The sequence below is a fragment of the Candida parapsilosis genome, contig 005809, assembly GCF_000182765.1.
Source record: "Candida parapsilosis strain CDC317 annotated contig 005809".
Taxonomy (NCBI): Eukaryota; Fungi; Ascomycota; class Pichiomycetes; order Serinales; family Debaryomycetaceae; genus Lodderomyces; species Lodderomyces parapsilosis.
Window position 1 is genome coordinate 738,225 of NW_023503281.1, and position 19,562 is coordinate 757,786.

General features: G+C 40.3%; 10 protein-coding genes across 10 annotated transcripts; 4 read left to right on the plus strand and 6 right to left on the minus strand. All coding sequences in view use genetic code 12, as the record gives it.

Moving 5' to 3' along the window:
• Positions 1 to 233: 233 nt before the first annotated feature.
• On the minus strand, positions 234 to 1,022 carry CPAR2_203630 (uncharacterized protein; the record flags this gene model as incomplete). Its single annotated transcript, XM_036809233.1, has 1 exon — positions 234 to 1,022. One exon carries the CDS (start codon positions 1,020 to 1,022, stop codon positions 234 to 236), a length of 789 nt encoding a protein of 262 aa, XP_036665890.1.
• A 311-nt stretch (positions 1,023 to 1,333) lies between these two features.
• Positions 1,334 to 2,839, plus strand: CPAR2_203640 (uncharacterized protein; the record flags this gene model as incomplete). The annotated part of the gene is made up of 1 exon (XM_036809234.1): positions 1,334 to 2,839. One exon carries the CDS (start codon positions 1,334 to 1,336, stop codon positions 2,837 to 2,839), a length of 1,506 nt encoding a protein of 501 aa, XP_036665891.1.
• Positions 2,840 to 2,856: 17 nt separating this feature from the next.
• CPAR2_203650 (uncharacterized protein) lies at positions 2,857 to 3,510 on the minus strand (the record flags this gene model as incomplete). Its single annotated transcript, XM_036809236.1, has 1 exon — positions 2,857 to 3,510. One exon carries the CDS (start codon positions 3,508 to 3,510, stop codon positions 2,857 to 2,859), a length of 654 nt encoding a protein of 217 aa, XP_036665892.1.
• Positions 3,511 to 3,713: 203 nt separating this feature from the next.
• Positions 3,714 to 8,597, minus strand: PLD1 (phospholipase D; the record flags this gene model as incomplete). The annotated part of the gene is made up of 1 exon (XM_036809237.1): positions 3,714 to 8,597. One exon carries the CDS (start codon positions 8,595 to 8,597, stop codon positions 3,714 to 3,716), a length of 4,884 nt encoding a protein of 1,627 aa, XP_036665893.1.
• Positions 8,598 to 8,684: 87 nt separating this feature from the next.
• Positions 8,685 to 9,695, minus strand: CPAR2_203670 (uncharacterized protein; the record flags this gene model as incomplete). The annotated part of the gene is made up of 1 exon (XM_036809238.1): positions 8,685 to 9,695. One exon carries the CDS (start codon positions 9,693 to 9,695, stop codon positions 8,685 to 8,687), a length of 1,011 nt encoding a protein of 336 aa, XP_036665894.1.
• A 109-nt stretch (positions 9,696 to 9,804) lies between these two features.
• CTA3 (Cta3p) lies at positions 9,805 to 12,641 on the minus strand (the record flags this gene model as incomplete). The annotated part of the gene is made up of 2 exons (XM_036809239.1): positions 9,805 to 12,569; positions 12,626 to 12,641. 2 exons carry the CDS (start codon positions 12,639 to 12,641, stop codon positions 9,805 to 9,807), a joined length of 2,781 nt encoding a protein of 926 aa, XP_036665895.1.
• Positions 12,642 to 12,833: 192 nt separating this feature from the next.
• Positions 12,834 to 13,445, plus strand: GAR1 (H/ACA snoRNP pseudouridylase subunit; the record flags this gene model as incomplete). The annotated part of the gene is made up of 1 exon (XM_036809240.1): positions 12,834 to 13,445. The coding sequence occupies one exon, from the start codon at positions 12,834 to 12,836 to the stop codon at positions 13,443 to 13,445; it is 612 nt and encodes a 203-aa protein (XP_036665896.1).
• A 201-nt stretch (positions 13,446 to 13,646) lies between these two features.
• On the plus strand, positions 13,647 to 14,089 carry CPAR2_203700 (uncharacterized protein; the record flags this gene model as incomplete). The annotated part of the gene is made up of 2 exons (XM_036809241.1): positions 13,647 to 13,677; positions 13,731 to 14,089. The coding sequence occupies 2 exons, from the start codon at positions 13,647 to 13,649 to the stop codon at positions 14,087 to 14,089; spliced, it is 390 nt and encodes a 129-aa protein (XP_036665897.1).
• Positions 14,090 to 14,597: 508 nt separating this feature from the next.
• On the plus strand, positions 14,598 to 14,975 carry CPAR2_203710 (uncharacterized protein; the record flags this gene model as incomplete). The annotated part of the gene is made up of 1 exon (XM_036809242.1): positions 14,598 to 14,975. One exon carries the CDS (start codon positions 14,598 to 14,600, stop codon positions 14,973 to 14,975), a length of 378 nt encoding a protein of 125 aa, XP_036665898.1.
• A 912-nt stretch (positions 14,976 to 15,887) lies between these two features.
• On the minus strand, positions 15,888 to 19,532 carry CRP1 (Crp1p; the record flags this gene model as incomplete). The annotated part of the gene is made up of 1 exon (XM_036809243.1): positions 15,888 to 19,532. One exon carries the CDS (start codon positions 19,530 to 19,532, stop codon positions 15,888 to 15,890), a length of 3,645 nt encoding a protein of 1,214 aa, XP_036665899.1.
• Between the last annotated feature and the right edge of the window lie 30 nt (positions 19,533 to 19,562).

Below are 19,562 nucleotides of genomic sequence, written 5' to 3' on the forward strand. Positions count from 1 at the left end.
TTCCGTCTATGTATCCCTAAAAAATTTCAGAATCCGATCCCTTTAGGTACACTGATACCATTTAGTTCATGTAGAAGCCAAATATTCGGACTGGTTTCATTATCAGCAACGCCTACAACTACTCTTGCCATTGTTGCTGCCGAACCGGGTTATCACACCAATTTTGATAGCTAGTTGCAATGCATCTTGTTTCCCGATTCTGTTCAAAGGTTGAACACCTTCTAGCCAATTATTTATACATATTGCAGAAGCAATGGAATAGTCATTGCACAGATCATTCCGACAAACTTCTCAACAATCGTGTGATAAAATACCGAAGTGATACAGAACAGAATAAACCATAGGGTGAGGAATAAAAATGATATCAGCAAAACAGCCTTTTTATAGATAGCGTAACCGCGTCCACTCCTTGATGAATAATCCTCATTATTGATGGGACCTTGCACACAACCTGCTTCGAGATCGTCCTCAACAATTGTCGTTGACCTTGACATGTTCTGTGATATCCCGACGTAAGGGAGAATCAATCGCCAAACAAGGAGACTGTTTGAAATTAGCATGGTATAGTGACTCGACGAATCAAACGCATTCACCCAGGTACCTCCTGCCTTATCACACTTATATTCTCTGTATATATCCGGAATGGTACAATACGCACCAGTGGCAACGCTAACCCTCTCAAAGATAGGAGACCCGAAACACCACTCTAGTAAAAGTGTCAACCAAATCATATTATAAAAATAGATCTTTATTGCGCTAACGGTCCACGGTTCCTTTAAGGGTATTGAAGCGTGTCCATTTTCAATCTTGATCAAATTGGCCACATAGATTACCGAAAACCAATGGAACATATATTTTCTGACAATATATTGCTCTAAAAACTGAACAAACCAAAGTTTGCCAATGTACAAGTTGTATCTTTTGAATGCCAAGGTAAATGGAATGGAGATGACATAAACGATTGGGTATAGCAAGCATACACTACTCCATGGCTTCTGAGTGATTGTTTGAATCGAAAACATGTTCCAAACGGGCTGCACACCACACCCACAACAACAACAACAACAACCCAACACTTTAAAGCAGTTCAAAATAAAGGGCCCTACTACAAACAAAAAAAAAAATTAAAATCTTAAATTGAGTTGTTGCCAATGTGCACGCTTTCTTGTGTTATCTTTACATCTGCGCATCGAAATCAATTTTTCAAATTCCCGAATAGCAATGATACAAACCATTCGATTAATAAGCAACCAATAGAGAATCCTCAAACCCGCTACAAATACACTGCCCACTACAATTAAGGTGACCCAAAAGAGCACAAACAGTCTTTTTAATGCCTAAATCATCCACAACTTTACAATTGCTATCTAAGTCACGGGTTTTGCAACCACCAAAAAATCTAAGGAGGGCGAGATTATTTTCATCACGAGCACAAGACTCAAGCGCATCCAATCCCCAACTATCGTTCCCATGTTTGGATAAGCGGGAAAAAAAGACAGAGGAGTTGTCACGCGGTGTCTTTAATCTGTCAAATATTTCTTCAAGTTTAAAGTCTGGTCCAGAACCAAGTTATGGGTTTGTTCGAACTGGGTTTCAAACTTACAAGTCTAGAAAACCAATATTCTTAGATTATGGAGGACATTTGCCTGAGTATGAAATTGCGTACGAAACTTGGGGAAAACTCAACGAGGACAAATCTAACTTGATATTGATACACACAGGTCTCTCAGCCTCGAGTCATGCAAAATCACAACCCCACAATACCAAGCCAGGATGGTGGGAGAACTTTATTGGGCCAGGGGAGTTTATCGATACTGACAAGTTTTTTGTGGTGTGCACAAACGTTCTTGGGGGTTGTTATGGATCTACGGGCCCTTCCTCAATTGATCCCGCAAATAATCAAAGATATGCAACACGATTTCCGATTCTTTCTGTGAACGACATGGTAAGAGCGCAAAGGGAGGTAGTGCGTGACGAGTTTGGTGTGTCAAAGGTGCATGCATCCGTAGGGGCTTCAATGGGTGGAATGCAAAGTTTGGCATATGCTTGGGAGTTTCCCGACGAAGTTGGGAAAATCATTAGTATTAGCGGCTGTGCTCGCTCCCATCCATACTCTATAGCTTTGAGACACACACAAAGACAAGTTTTAATGAGTGATCCCAATTGGAACCGAGGATTTTATTATGACAAGATACCACCTCATGTGGGTATGAAGTTGGCAAGAGAAATTGCAACAGTAACGTACAGGTCTGGCCCTGAATGGGAATATAGATTTGGCAGAGCAAGAGCTGATGACGCAAGACCTCCAGCCTTGTGTCCTGACTTTTTAGTTGAAACCTATTTGGATCATGCGGGGGAAAAGTTTTGTTTAGAATATGATGCAAACTCTTGGTTGTATGTTTCCAAAGCAATGGATTTGTTTGATTTAGGTGAAAATACCAGATCAAGAGCAATAGAGGAGAGACAAAGAAGTGAAAAAAGGTACAAGTCAGCTTCAGGAGTGCCAAAGGAATATGATGTTGTTCCAAAGGAGCCGTACCAAGAGAAAAAAACCACATCCAAGTTTAGTGTTGAGGAATCTTTAGAGGATCTAAAAAGGGGGATGCAAAAGAGATTGGCAAACAAAGATGTGTTGGTGATCGGTGTTGAGTCAGATATTCTCTTCCCAGTTTGGCAGCAGCGAGAAATCGCAAATGTCTTGAAAGAGAATGAAAACAATACAACTGGTAAGATTGAATATTTCGAACTAGGAAACGATATAAGCAACTACGGTCATGACACGTTTTTGTTGAGCCTTAACGATATCGGGAAACCGGTAAAGAAGTTTTTAGAAAGTTGAATATATATATATATATATCAATAGATTATCGATTGGTGATTGGGATCCAATTCATAGCCAAACCGTCTACTAATGGCGTAAATGTATTCTCTAAGGTTAGCCACAACAACCTTGGCCAATCCATTCTTTTTCTTCTTTCCATCATCTTGCACATTCACTTGATGATGGGGTAACAAGTTATCATGAGCACTCAAACTCACAAACAATGCAAAGGGGACAAACCAGATTAACAATCCGAAAAAAGAACAAATCTCGGCAAATTCTGGTATCCTTGGGGCTTTATAATCAGGTTGCAATCTCACTTCCAATGGAGGGATGTATGGGTTGTGGAAGTGGTTAAACCAAAGAAAGTGATTTGCTATAACTAAAACAATGCTCAATAGGAAAATTGGACTCGTCAATTCAACATAGGGAAATTTCTTCAAGTTTTGCAAGTAGACATAGTATGTGAATACCGAAAACGCAGATAACTTGATTGGGAACGAGTCAAAAAGCACGAGCAATATGAATATCACTATAATAGAATATATGAGCTTTTTTAAAAATCGTTTTGTAGGTTCCGTATGTTCTTCAACAAGCTCTGATATGTAATACAACCCTGAAGCAATCGATAGCACTAGAAATAGGAAACCTATAACCAATCCTGCGTAGGAAAGTAGTTGCAATATCATCGTAGGAGACGAGATGTTGAAAGCGTTGTTGAATTGAGTTCTTCACTGTGCTGAACACAGTATCTGACGATGCAAAAGGAATACAATTTTTTTTCTTTGACTTTGCTTCTTTTTTCCGCTAACCGTGGGATGGAAAAATTGCGACAAGAGGTTGGTTTAGACAAAACAAGGACACACAAGAGGATTCAATTAATCTATAATAGCTAATCATAAATTTCCATTGGAGGAATTCTATCTGTGTTGTAGAACCAATTGTTATTTTCCAACTCAACATCAAGCCATTGGGTGGGGAATAGAACCAAATGCCCTTTGATATTACTCAACAATTTTTCAGCGGCTTCCTTGTCGTAAACCAACTCTCCAGACAACATCCGTCTACGAGTTGCAAAATTAGTAGCTCTATTCTTGCGGTACTTCTCGTGCGTTTTTGAAGTTCCATTTTCTTTTCTGGTCGCTGTGTGAGTTGGTGATTCATCAGTGGTGTCTTGTCCAAGGTCATTGTGAAAGTCGTTTTCATCCAGCTCTGGCACATCATTGTTATCAACAAATGCATCTTGGTCTTCGGGTTGGTTCCTCTTCCCTTCTTTATCCGGAACAGAGCTAAATTTTCTGGTCAACTTGTGACGTCTCTTGCCCTCATGTTCAGCAGACTTGCCAAGCTCTTTCTTTTCTGGAGGTACTCTTCCCAAAACTCCCATATCTTCCTCTAAATCATCCACGGATTGCTTAAAATCGTTCCCGAGGCGAAGGATGTCATCACTTAGTTCACTCGTCTCTGGTTTTGATGTAGAAACCGCCTCTTTGTCAGACAATTGACCCTTCATAAACTTGCTCTGCAATTTAGCAAAATTTGTATAATCAGACCACCGAGCAACTGCATCATCAGGTTGGCAGTGAAACACCATACGGAAAATATCAGTGTTTTTTCTCGCTATTTCATACCATAATAGCTCGTAAAACTCAGGACTCAATGGATCCTCGAACCCATAAGGGTCAATGAATGAGTTGGCACAATCAGCATCTGGAGAAGAGATAGTCTCAAGGATGTCTTTGATTTCTTGGTCGCTGCATGAAACAGGAGAATCGGCCTGGAAACCACTTCTAATTGCCTCCTCGGTATTTGAGTTGTCCTCAGTGGTCGACTCGTTGGCTTCAGTAAGAGTTCCGTTCGCATCAGTTGAAGCCTTTAATGGCAGCATTCCAGCATCAGCACGTTTCTTATTTTCAATGGTAACGTACTTCATTTCATTGGCTGCAACTCTTTGCAAATACGAAACCTTTTTCAACAAGAGCCATCTTTCTTCATTTCTTTCGTTGATGAGATGCTCAGATTCCTCATCATCATTGGCTGCAACATGTTCGTCATCGCAATTCAAGAAATCAAGAACGTCCTCATACAGGGGTACAAAGTTGGTTTTTGGCAAATCAGACTCCATTACCTCAAGCGATTTCTCTTTTAAGAACTTGCTACTCGATAAGCGAGCACTTTTAGCAAATTCCGACTGATACTTGTCTATACCGTAGCCCCGAACGTCTGCCTTATGTTGCTCATTGTGTTGCACACGATTATCATAAGACTTCTTCTTCTTGTCACGGACCCCTATATTAGCCTCCTTTGGACCGGTCCTATAGTTGAACATTGTTGGTAGGTCCAAGGGTTTTGGTGCATCCTCAATCTCTTCCGCATAATCAACCTCAGCTACGGTCTCATCTAACTTTGAAAGATTGATGTGATCTTTCCATCTTCTGGTACCTTCCTTCTCATTCAACACATCCCTCGAGGCTATTTCAACCATGGCTGAGTTAACTGAATAGCTTTTTTTGCTGAACTTGTTAGTGGCGAATTTCAACCCATCTTCAGATTTAGCATATTCCTCGAACCTCTTGAAGCGCCTTTCGACGGCATCTAGGATATCAATACTGACGCCAAGGTGTTCCCTCATCAATCTCATCCTCAATGTGTGAGCAAATCTGGCAGCCTTATAGGGCTCACCATTCATATGAGTTGAAATCATTTCTGTGTCCCTTACGACTGCAGCAACTTCAGAATCTCTCACTCCACGCATAGACCTTTCATTAATGTTGGCACTACCAATTATGACTGATCGATCATCCACAATCATGCATTTGGCATGAATATATAGTTGTTCGGTGACTAAGGTTCGTTGTAGACCTATTCTACCCCACTTTCGTAAGGAAAAGAATTGAATATAATCATCGGGATTGATGCCCTTTTTCCTCAACTTAGCAAAGATTGAAGTCTCACCTCTGGATATGGACATAAATTGACATTGCATGATTACCCGAACTGATGATCCTTCTGCTTCATCAACTTGAGCTTCAAAACCTGGCATCAAAGGAATGACGATTATTGCTTTCCAAGTGAGACCCTCTTGGTGTGCGCGAATTATCCTTTCAACTAAGGCATCACCAATTCTATTCTTTATTTCAACGCCATCAATGAAACATGATGTTACAAAAAATTGATTTTCAATGTAAACGAAATGTTCCGAAGTCTCTATCAATTTCAAGTAGGCATTTTGAATACTTTGCTCGTGCTCTTCAAGACCCAAAGACCATTTTCCTGAAGATCGTAATAGTTGAACCTCACAAGTGCCGCTATATCCCGCATTTCGAGCTTCCTCATCTGTGAAATCTGGTGGTGGTAACAACAACGGTGTAAGCCTACTGGGTCTTTTTTGTCTAATCAAATAATTCCATCGTTGGACAAAATGTCGTGACAAATCTCTTGCAGTTTTCCCATAAGTCATCATATGGATATCATGCCAAGGCATCCTTGGAATAATTTTTCTATTATACATGGATTTGTAAGGCTTGTCCAAATCAAAGAAATCTTTGACTCTAGGATTGGAATAATCTTTACCCATGAAAACCTGAAAATTTTCTAAATCGGCTGCGGTGGCGTGATCATCTATTCCAAATTGTTCAAAGTCTTCGGGTGAATCATCAGTTAGAACATGGTCAGCTGTATCGTATCGACCATAACATAAATCTATGCCTCCCAAAAATGCATAAGTCAGATCTACGATGCATAATTTTTCATGATGGGCCCAGAAAAAGGTGTTTTGTAAGAGCTGATTGGGTGATCTTATAACATGAATGTTTTCTTCGTTGAGCCACAATAATGAGTGCTTTGTGTATAAAGAGTCAGTGGCAACAGTTGTTCCGACATTCCGGTACACAATGACAAAAATTTTAACACCCTCTTTTGCCTTTCTTTGTAACAACCTGTCAATTCGGTACTGCTGGTTACCCAATGCCGGTCTTCTTAAGTAAAGTTCTGGAGATAACCACCAGTCATGAATGTATATAGTCTCCTTAGCCATCTCCATAGCTGCAGATACTGCCCAAAAGTAATCTCTTCCATCGACAAACCATTGAGCAAAACAATTTTGTCTAATTGGAGCAAAAGAATCAAATCGATGTTTCATTCCCCATTCAGTGCTATGTTGCATTCGACGGAAAGATTCTAACCAAGCTTTGTGATCTCTTGAGGACTTGGGATTAACCACCAATTTTCGCTCCCTATTTTCCAAAACAATTTTCAAATGCGGAAAGAGCTTGGTGTGGTGACGCACATTCTTGTCAGCTTCATTTTCATCAAAATTGACATTGTCGTCATCGTCTTTGACTATATTGCTCTTGGAGTGAATCTTGAAATTTGAGTCAACCAAAAACACATCCAAGGGTGTTGTTGAATTTATGTCGGAAACATAAACCACATAGCTGTTTCTGACCAACATCCATTTTTCAGTTCGTCGATCATACATTCCTTTCAAGTCATTGGCTTTGAAATGCCCAACTCTCCATCCTTGCTTTTTAGCTGATGAGCTGATGTGAATTGACCCTTGTTTTCCTTGAAATGAACCTTCATAGTTTAACAACGAAGAAATTGGCGAAATTTCAAAAAACATAAACACTAAATTGGATAAAGGAGTCAAAGCAACGTATTTGATGAGCTCTTTCAAATAATTATCTAATTGCTTCATGTATTCGATATTCCTTTGATGAAGCCTCAAGTTTTCCGAGTCACTTTCCCTCTGTCCATGAACGGGAGATACAATGGATGCCAAGCTTTCCAATCGCAGTCTCATTCTCGAAAGACCCGACTGTGCACTTATTAACGATTGGTTGTCTGCGCCGCCACCATCAGGTTGCATCTGCGAAGAAGTATCTAGCAACTTTGTCTTTTTCCTTCGGTCCTTTATAGAAGGAACAGGAAATTTAGGCAACTTGGTTTTGTTACCAAAAACCGATCGCCAATTGTCAAGTTTACAACGCGTGTGCAAGTAAAATATATCGGTGATTGTTCTCTCAATGCTCCACTTCATACTTTTATCACCAACACCGTATTCCAAATCAATACGATAAAGTCTATTCTTGGTATTTTCATTCGACGAAAGATCAGAAAATTGGAATCCTAATAAAGAAAATAGCAAAGGTGCTCTGGCTATCCCACCTTCGTCCACAAACAAACATGACGCCATAACACCTAGAGATGGCACATTGACAACAAATGAGTTCACAAGCAATTGTGCTCTTTTCTCTGTTTCTGTATAGGAATCATTCTGGTCCTCCATCTGAGATTCTGGCCGATGATTCTTGTCTTTTCTCTTTCTTCTTGGTTCAGACTCACGGTTTGGCCTGACGAATTTGGAAAAGTTTTGAATAGCTGAAGAGCGACGTGATTGAGGTGAGATTGGCTCATCCTGGTTGACTCTATTGCTTCCAGGCTGATTATCTGATGTCATGCCTTCTTCATTGTCAGCTGCCTCTTCTTCGTCTGAGCTGTACCTTGACTCTTGTGGATCTTCACCCCATCGGTGGAAAAAACTCATTGGATTTGAAATGATATGAGACGAATTTTGACGAGAGTATGCTGGGCTCTTGTGGTTAGGTCGTTTAGAATTGTGGTTGTGTGATTCTCCTGATATCGATCTGTACAACTGTCTGATATCAGGCAGTTCTCTCGACAATGGTACATTGTCTTGTACCGAGTTGGTTGTGGAGTCCATGACACCGTCAGACTCAGGCCGCTCTTGTTGTGAGGGGTCTAAATTGGGCATAATGGTGGTGATTGTAAGATGTCGAAATAACAACAAAATGTAATTTTATTTTTTTTGTTCTAAAATTGCTTACAAGGCTTTAACGCGCTATACACTACAACTTTTGAGTATGTTATATCTGATTGTTTTTATACCCGCAAACTCCGTCAATATATTGTTGGTTTGTGCATTGTTGAACATGAACTTGGGAGCGTTTGGACCATCTTGGAGTTCCGAATCATCAATCAACTTGGCATAAAGCTCTACAATCCTCTGGTTTGTATTTTTGATAAGCGCTTCGGCATTGTCCCTTTTAAACAAATCCCTTTTGAAGTGCTTCTTCAATAACTCATCTACTTTGGTGAAAACAATGTAGAGAGGTACATCTCTGTCGAGCAAGTAATGTGTCAACTCCAAATCTTCATCGGCAATGCCCTCTGTAGAGCTTATTAAAAGCAATACCTGTTTCAATTGGCTCCGATTGTTGATGTAACTGAGAACCATTTTTCCTTGTGTTTCAATACCACCTCTACCATAACCAGGACTATCAACCAATCGTAGTTGATTAGAAAGCCTAAAACAATTTAAAGTCTTTGTAAAGCCAGCTTTGGAAGAAACATAAGCCAACTGCTCCTGCCTCGTTAGACTCTTTTTTGGAATCAACAAGTTATTTATCAAGGAGGATTTCCCAGCATTGGTACGTCCCATTAAAAGCACTTCTGGCAAAGGCTTCAACAATTCTGGCTTTATTCCAAATGTGCGTTTGGAAGCATGCTCATTAGTTGCCATTGACTTTAATCTTTTGTACTTGACATCCGGTATCTCATCGTAATCTGCTAGTGTCCAGTCCAACTCCACTTTTAAGTTGTTGAAGAACCGTTGTGATTTAGCAATGTCGTCTTTAGTAGGGATGTCTGAAAATATGTCGTTGAGGATGTTGGGATTGATTATTTTTTTGCGTAAATCATGGGCTCTGTTATTGGATGATGGTGTTTGTAACGTTGTAACTGAATATCGTGGTAACTCAGTCACTTCCAGGATAGATTTCGTAAGATAATCGATCGAACCATGCTTGAATCTTCTTAATGTAAAGCAAAAGTGGTGAGGGGATCTGTTCATTGAGGGCATCAAGATGGAACTAAAGTATCTCTCTCTATGAAGAAGGTTTTTGCAAATTACACAGAAACATTACACAAAAAAAATTACAAACTAATCAAACGCAACGATTCTAACTATTTCCAAATCCTGCAAATAATTGTTCCCACTCATCCTTGTTTGCATCATCGGATTTCTCAAACTCGGTTGTATCTTCATTGTCCACTTGGGCAGGCTCCAAATTGAAATTCTCATCAACATCTTCAGTTGCTGGCTGAAGATCATTGAAAATGTCTTCATCAAATGCAGCTTCCTCTTTTCCACGTTGGGTGGGTTGTTTGAAATTGTCGACAGCATCGTCAAAGTGTGGCTCTTCGTCTGATTCACTCTCTTGGTAATCAAGTTCTTTGATAGAGGGGAACTCCTCAGGTGCTGCTCTACCTTCCACCATTTCGAACGAGGAGGATCCACTACCTTTACCTTCTAAGGCACTAGGGGATGTAGCTGAAGCGTCATTCTCTTCGTCCACCGCATCTTCTTTGTCTTTTTCCAGTTCGGAAGCAACACCAGCACTAACAGCACTAACAGCTCCTGCCGCAACACCAGCACCAACACCAATATTAGCGGTCGCACCCCTAGAAACAGCAACAACAGTCTTTTTCAAATCTTCATGTTCCTTAGTCAACAATCTTTGCTTCTCCTCCTCTTCAACCCTTCTCTTTTCTTCTCTGTCCAATTCGGCCACAATCCTTTTATTCTCTTCCTCCCTCGAAGTAATCTGACTCCTCAATTCCTCGTTCTTGGAAAGAAGAACTTGGGTTTGAGCCCTGCTCACCTCAACGTTGCTGCTCAACTTTTCAAATTCATTCGATGCGATTCCTAATTGCTCCTGGAGTTCAGTCGTCCCCTTGTTCAACTCACTAATTTGTTCTTTGAGTAATTGACTTTCATGGTTTTTTTCCTGCAATTGTTCTTGTTGCAGCTGCAATTTGTTGGAAAGATCGTTTTTTGTAGCTGTCAACAAAGAAACTTCGGATCTCAATGCCTCAGTCTCGTCTTTTACCCTCCCAACCTGCTCTTCAATTTCAGCATATTGCTTTACCTCGATATCATAGGAACCTTTCAACGACTTAAGCTTATCTTCAAACTCTGCCTTTGCCGCCAACAATTTTTGAAGCTCTTGTTCAGCTTTGGACTTTTTTTCGTCCAAGTTTTTCGTGTTGCTTCTGAGAGAGTTGATTTGGTTTCCGATATTTGCCAAATCTGATGTTGCTTGAGATAATTGTGCCGAGTGCTCGGGATCGGCTAATAAATCATTGTTGCTGTTAACGCCACTTCTCGCAGCTGGCGGTGGTGGTGGAGGAGCAACAGTGCGCAAGGCATCGTAGTTAACATGTTTTTGAGGTGATGATTGAGCAGGGACAGATGATGCTTGAGGGGGGATGGGCAAAGCCAGAGTAGGCACAGGGGAGGCGTGAGCAGTGAGAGGTGAAGACTGGCCACGAACAAGCCCCTCCTTCTTTTCCTCCTCTTGCTTAGGTTGTTGCTGATTCATCAAAGATTGACCGAAAGATGAGGTTGGTTTGAAAGTACTAGTCAAGCGAGGCTTTGTCGAGTGGGACAAGTCACTTGATGATACTCTTTGTTGCAAAGTTGCAGCTGGTTGTGCAGATGTAGCTGGTTGAGGAGACGCAGCTGGTTGTGGAGATGGACTTCCAAATACATCAACTAAATCGTCCATTGCGGATTTGACTCGAGCTGGTGGTGGAGCCTCAGAAGGCTTGGACCCAACACTCTTGATTGAAGTGATCAAGCTGTCTGGAATTACATTAGGCAAGTTTTTTCCACTAGTCTTTCTATTCACCAAAAACAAGGCAATTGAAAATTCCAATTTTGTGAAAAGACCAGTGTTTTGAATATCTGCCAAATCCCAAATAGTGGCCAAATCTTGTTGGTCTAATTTGGATGTCATCAAGAATGAAGCAACCTGGTCTGGATTCAAGTGGCCGACGTGCTCTTTGTCAAGGTTGTTGAAAATCGAGTCATATTGGGCTTTCATGACAGAAGTTATTGCCCATTCACCATCCACTTCATCAACAGGTGGATGTCTAATTGCAGTTTGTTGAGAGCTAACAGATGCTTGACGAGATGATTGTCCATATGGTGACTGAGGCGGTGGGGACGAAATTGCACCACCATTTTCAACCGATTTCCAGACAGTATCAGGAAGATATGGTGGTAATTGCTTAATACGACCACTCAAAACTCCTTGCACCAAATGCATTGCAATCACAAATTCGCCCACATGCAAGGCACCTAAATTGTTTCTATCGACCAAGCTCCAAATTTGACCCAATGTAGAAGTAGGTAATCTTGCTTTCAAGAAAATGTCTTTGGCCTGCACTCCACTCAATTCACCTTGAACAGATCCCACTGTTTTAGCAAATAATTGAGAAAACTTTTGATAATCAGGTGCACTAACAGGAGAGATTGATTCCTGTGGAGTGGCAGATCCAGGAATGGCATTGTTTGGTTGACTTGACAAATACGAATTGCTGGTTGATTGTGGTTGTAACTGAGACAATTGTAAATCAACAAACTTTGGCAAAGGACCAGGTGTGTCAGCCAAACCTGGTACTGGGTGGTGTCCTGCTTGTGTATACCCAATCAATCTCATGGCATAGCAAAACCCAAACTGGTTTAAAAAGCCCAAGTTGTTTTGATCAGCAAGTTGCCAAATTTCCCCCAATATTGCTGGAGGCAAGTTCGATTTCTCAAACGTGGTGCGTGCTTTTTCACCGGTGATAATACCGGTATTTTCAGGATCTAATGACTTGAAAATCTGAGTGTATAGCAATTTTTCCTCCTGCGTGAGGCCAACTTTGAAAGTGGGCGTAGCTATATACTGTGTCAGTAGCGATTCTATAAATCAAGCAAGTCCAGGTGGTACATACGATGTGAGGTGCTCATGGTTTATTGGCAAGTCTAGGAATACAATTCGAGTCTCGGGTTTTATTTCGCTTTGACGTCGGTTGAACAATTACGTACGCGCTTACGTAATAAATTGTGGTAGCGAGTTCTTCCCATTATTTTTCTCTTTTTTTTCGGTTTTTTCTTTCTATGATGAGAAGAGCTCCATTATCTTAGTTTTACAATCAAGCAATGAATAGAGGTAGAGGCGGCTTTAGAGGCGGCCGTGGTGGAGCTGGTGTAAGACCAAATTTCCAGCAAGGTCCCCCAGATACAGTATTGGAAATGGGATCTTTTATGCAATCATGTGAGGGAGATATAGTATGTCGCTCAATCAATGTCAAAATACCCTACTTCAATGCCCCAATTTACTTGGAAAACAAGACACAAGTTGGTAAAGTGGACGAAATACTAGGACCATTGAACGAAGTTTTTTTCACGATAAAACCATCTGAGGGAGTCAAAGCTGAATCATTTAAGGAAGGAGATAAGTTTTATATTGGACCAGATAAGCTTTTACCATTGGAGAGATTTTTACCTAAACCACCATCGATAGGACCAAAGCCAAAGAGGAAGGCTGGTGCTGGAGGCGTTGGAGGTGGTCGAGGCGGTCGTGGTGGAAGCAGAGGAGGATTTGGCGGTCGTGGTGGAAGCAGAGGAGGCTTTAGTGGTCGTGGTGGAAGTAGAGGTGGATTCGGTGGTCGTGGAGGTGGTGCCAGAGGAGGTTTTGGTGGTCGCGGCGGCAGCAGAGGAGGTTTTGGCGGTCGTGGTGGAAGTAGGGGTGGTGGCAGAGGAAGATTTTAGAGAAGAGTTTGTAGGATTTAGTATCATCCGAAATAGTAAATGTATATCATTTTGAATTATAAATCAAGTATCATCTCAAATACTAGTACCGTAGTAATGAAATGCTTTAACACGACAGAGGTTGCACTGAATCTAACTTTATAGATACCTTGTTTCCGCGCTTGAAATTTAACCACTGTAAAGTTCATCTTTGTTTCTCCAATGATTACCATTAGATACCCTGTGCTTTCAGGTACGTTGCAATGCACTCCCAAATGAGTCTACAGTATACTAACCAATCAATAGTATTCATTCTTTCCTTGATTGGAGCAGGATTTTTGGGATTCTCCCTGCTGCTCACTTTCAAGCACGATAAGTTACTTCATTTTGCCACTTTTTTCATCCTCACTACAGAATTTTTTTTTATTTTCCGCATGAGGTCAATAAGACAAGTAACGTACCTTACATTCCTGGTGTGCACCTTATGTGGCGGTATCGGACTGGAGTTTCTACAACACGTTGTCAACAAAAAACGAGTGTTTGATCCAAAGGACATATTGTTTAACCTTGTGGGGAGCATTCTTGGCTTGGTTTTATCGGTTGTTTATCAAAGTTATCACAGAGGAATGCAACACATAGCTACAGAGGATATTGAACTACAATGATTGCTATAAAACCAAATCTATGTGTATCCGAAAACATTGTAGAATCCCCACTTCTCTGAGTTCTTCTTATCATCCTTTGACATATTACTTATTCTAAAAGTAAATCAATCAAACTATGTTTTAGCCTTTGAAAAACGTAAACAATACACAAAAATAGAGTAACCAAAGTAAGTAGTTTGAGTAATATGATAAGAAATATTACCTGTTATCAAGAAAAGTGGGAGATACCCAATTTTGAGCAGCGTTTCAAGCCCGTTAAGGTGTCCGCAACACATTTCTTTTTGTAAGAGCAAGGGAATCACCTCATATATTTCATATGTGTAGCAACCGAGCCTATTTTTCGTAGATTCGAGCAGAAAAATTGTTTGGGTTTTTGGTAAGATAGGTTTAGTCATCCGAGTTAACATGCTGACTAAGATGTTGTTTCTAAAATCGCGTCATATAAAAGAAACAAAACTTTCCATAAGGAAGATCTTTGCCTACTTGTGTTACCCATCATCATCAAGCAATGTCATTTTACGGAGACATCCGTTCCTACGATATTCACACTTACTGGAACAACAACAACAAGGTGGAGAGACAATTGGCTTACGATCTCAGAGAAAAGGTGTTGAAAACTTTCTCTCCTGAGATTGAAGCTGGTGACATTCGAGTCTACAAATTTCATGATACGCCAATTGGACCCCACACTTTGAACATGTGGGAATTAGATTTCAAGAAGCCAGAATTGTTTGCTAAGCTTGTTCCATTTTTTCAATTGAACCATGCAAAATTATCTGTTTTGATTCATCCTAGAACAAGCCAGGGCGATCTTAAAGATCATACTGATCATGCAATGTGGCTTGGACATAAAGTTAGATTGGATACAAGCTTTCTTAAGGATTAAAATAGTTTATGTATGTCACATGATCATTTACACAATTACGTAATTTAGTGCAATATATCCACACCTTTTTTTTCCATCCCTGTATTATGTTGACCCCTTAATTCACTACCACCATCTGCGTATTCAATTTCCATTTGCAACACCATGGTTATTAGATCATTAAAAGCGTGCTGCTCCAGGCGAAATGTTTGAATTGCTTCACCACGTTTTGGAGTACCACCCACTAACATGCTTCAATGGTAAACTTCAAATACAAATGCTTTTTAATAATAGAGAAATATCATACTCACTCCTTTTCATCATGATGAGAGAGGCGCTGAAAACACATTTCAAAGCCATGGACTGTGAAGTTGTTCCGTATCAAGGTGAAATTTCGCTGAAAATTGCAGACAAAGACCGATTCAGAGATGATCACACGTCGACAGTTTGTTCCCAATTACTTGCAACTCATTAAACCATCTACTATCCTCTAAGGATTCAAGGGATAACTCCCCAAATAGAGCTAGGTTTTGATGAAATATACAATAAGATCGAACCGTTGTTAATTGCTTTTGCAGTATATATGGATAAGCACGTATTGTCATTAAACAAGAAAACCAAAGAGTGGTGTCTACAAGAAGGAGTTGCAATCACAAGAACGAAAACTACTCAGTCATTACTCACTTACAGAAGAGGTGGTATTTGAAGGGTGTATAATATGAAGGGCACGCGAACAATCCTGGAAAACGATCAAGGAAAGAGTTCAATGATGTTGATGAAGAAGATGAAGACGAAGTGGAGGTCCTCTACTACTTTGGACACACTTGTGACTATAAGAATGACCAACACTATCAAATCTGTTGACGTTTGAGTCTTGTCTACAATATAATGAATAGTAATTTATGTATTATGTGAAATCATAAAATAAAACAACTACTCTTCTTCAGGCAAGACCTCGCCATCTTCGTTTAAATCAAAGTTCTTAGCATCCAATTTTGGTCTGTAAAATCTTAATGCCAAACTGCTCAACACAACACTAATTGAACTCAACGCCATTGCAGCACTTGCCCAAACAGGATCCAATCGAGAATTCTTGTACGGATAAATCACACCAGCAGCAATGGGTAACCCAATCATATTGTAAACCAAACTCCACGCAAAATTAAACTTGACCCGACGAAACACCACTCGGGATAAGTCAAACAAGGTCACCAGACTTATCAAAGGGTGCATCTTGTTCAACAAAATGAAATCACTCGAAGTGACGGCAAGGTCCGCACCAGAACTAAGGGCTATGCCAACATCAGCTGCAGCAAGTGCTGGAGCATCATTTATGCCATCTCCCACCATGGCAATCACGCATTTAGATTGGCTGCTTTTATTTTGCTTCAATTGTCGAATACGCTTGATTTGAGCCTCCTTCTCGTCTGGAAGTACTTCACTAACAACATTGGTTATCCCGATTTCGTTTGCTATTGCATTTGCAGTGAGGGAGTTATCACCAGTAATCATCCAGGTCTCGATTTTTTTGGAGTTGAAGTATTCAATCACTTTTTTGGTTTCCGGTCTAATTTGGTCCCTCGCAGCCATCATGAATATTAAATGAAACAAATCATCGTTGAACAAGGTTGGACATTTCAAACCTACCAACACCACTGACTTACATTCTGTCTTCCATTTGGTCAAAAGCTTCTTCTGTTTGTTATTGATTACAACATTATATTCCTGGAAAAGTCTCTCGTTGCCTAGTATGGCTTCGACAGGATGATATTTGCTCCAATCACTAATATCATCATTATTGTCCAAAACAATTGCACCCTTCAAACCACGACCACTGACTGTTTCAACTTGAGGAATTTTGTTTGCAACTAAAGAAATACCTTTGTCACCACTCAACTTTTCAGTAAATTGCCTAATTGCCTTTGCCAAAGGATGTGACGATGCAACCTCCAAATCTCTTGCAATTTGTAAAGAAAATTGCATCAAGATTGAACTCTTTTCAATAAGTGAATAGTTGGTTACAGTTAATTCCCCTCTTGTCAAAGTTCCCGTTTTGTCAAAGCACACAATATTGGTTGTGGCCCCATCTTGAAAGGCTGCACCACCACCTCTAGCCAATATTCCATACTTGGCTGCTAACCCAGAGCCAACAAAGAGTGCTGTTGGCGCAGCTAAACCAATACCACAAGGACATGCAACAACAAATACAGCGATTGCAAATTCCAATGACCACACTGTCCACCCCCCAATGTCAATGTCAAGGTAGCTCTGAGGCAAGGCACCCGAATGACCTAAACTGAGCCAAATTATCCACGTAGTTACTGCTATAGCAATTATAATAGGTACAAAATAACCAGTGATGAGATCGGCAGTCCTTTCCATTGGAGCTTTCTTTAGCTGTCCATTTCTCACGGTGTTGATGATTTTACTCAATAAGGAATCTCCCTCCAAACTGATCACTTTAGCAATAATAGAGCGACTTCCAATGTTGACTGTTCCAGAGAAAACCTGTTGTCCTTCGAAATGTTTCACCGGTGTCGACTCACCTGTTAATGCACTTTCATCGAAATTTGATTCACCATCGATTATGACACAATCAACCGGTGGCGACTCACCAGAACCAATTTTGATGTAATCTCCAATCTCCAACAACTCTATATCTACAACTTGATCATTCTCAAAACGCCCGTCAACCTCATCCACTATAACTGCTGTATTTTGTTTCAATGTTGCCAATTTTGATATTGCGTCAGCAGTTTTGCTTTTTGAATAACTTTGCAATAACTTTCCAATTAATAAAAAGAAGGTTAAAAAGACAACTGAGTCAAAATACGTTGTGTGAAATCCCATTTGAGTTTTGGCATTTTGTTGTGCACTCAATACTAACAACGCAATACTAGCAAAGTACGCAACTGTTGTTCCTAAGCTCATTAACAAGTTCATGGAGCCAAACTTTAGCAACCTGCTTTTGAATGAGCTTTTGTGAAGCCATAAAGATTTGATCTCTTTAAAAGCTTTACGGTGAAATGTATCTGCTGCAAAAAAATACACCGGTGTTGACAATATAAGCAATATCCAGCTAGCTCGAGAAGCATTACCAACCCAAATTGGCTGCTCTACCCAGATTCTGAGTGGATGATCTTTTGAGAGTAGAGACATTGCAACTATTCCAAGAATAAATGTAGGTATGGCAAAAACTGTAGCTAAAATCAAACGCAAAGCAAGATTCATCACTTCACTTCTTGTCAACTTCCGTATATGCTCTTCAACGGAGACTGGTTTCACCAACTCGCAACTGAATGACCCATTTTCGTCAATGATGTATCCGCCAGTTCCATTGTCTCTCAAATGATTCAAATCCATAATAATTTGGCGAGCAGTCACATCAGTACTCGGGATGTATGTAAAATTAATGACTGGATGCTTTAAACTGATGGGGTCATGAACCACAACAGCGTCACCATAATGCATTAAATAGTTCATAATAACTTCAGGACAATGATTACAAAACATTCCCTCCACTTTAATATTGATTGTTCTTGGCTTTTGTTTTGCTGAGGTGAAGTTGATCTTTTCACTGGTGATAATTTCGAAACCGAATCCACAATCCTCCACCGTGTCTTTCAACTTTTGCAAGTTCCCATGACGTGCGTCATCCTCAAGAACAAATTGGGCATTCTTTGTCACAACATTGATACCACTGTCTAAAATGAATGGCAAATTCTTTACTGCAGCTTCGATTGAGTTTGCACATGCAGAACATGTCATGTCTTTAATAAGAGCAGTGATTCTTGTGTTTATTGAACGATGAACTGGTAACACTTCAATAAGCTTGCATTCAAATCCTGAATCGTTTACACGATCAATTATCTGATTGATCAATTGTTTATTCTTGATTATCACTACCACCGATTGCTGAAGCAAGTTTACAGAAAAATTAGGCTCATTCACGGCAGCTGAGTCTTTGTTTTCTTTGAGTAGTCCGCCGAGTGCATCCTCTACTGTGTGAACACAGGATGAGCATGTCATCCCTGTAATCGCAAAGGATGCTCTGTATTCCGGGTGAGACACTTCAACTTTTGTTTCAACGGATGAAGAGTCGTTGGTTTCTTTCGCTTCACTTGCCTTGATATTTCGGCAAACTGTGCAATACTTTAAATGTTTCTTGGCTGATTTGGATGCCAGGTATTTTTCAAAAGTTCCCCACATATCAAAGAGTCCGTCATGGTAAGAAATATTTCCACGACCTGCTTCGGCATTACGAGGGGCATCTTGAGATGAACACCTCTTGCCGTTTTCCTCAATGATAACCCAATTTACAACCCCAAAACCTGCTTTCTCCAATTGTTTAATCAATTTTTTCAAGTGGTGTTGAAATTTGACGAGCCCGTATAACGATACTTCTGCGTCTTTTAAATGGAAAAACACTTCCTTTTGAGACAATTCATGAATACTCAGCCCAGATACTGCGTTGTTTTCAATTTGGAGTGGTTTGTAAAACCGTGATATAATCTTTTGTATAGTTGCTTGACACTCCTGGCAGTGTACATTGCTCAACTTAATGTGTAAGGTGTGCATTTTGGTGAGATATAGTTGAGAAATTTACCT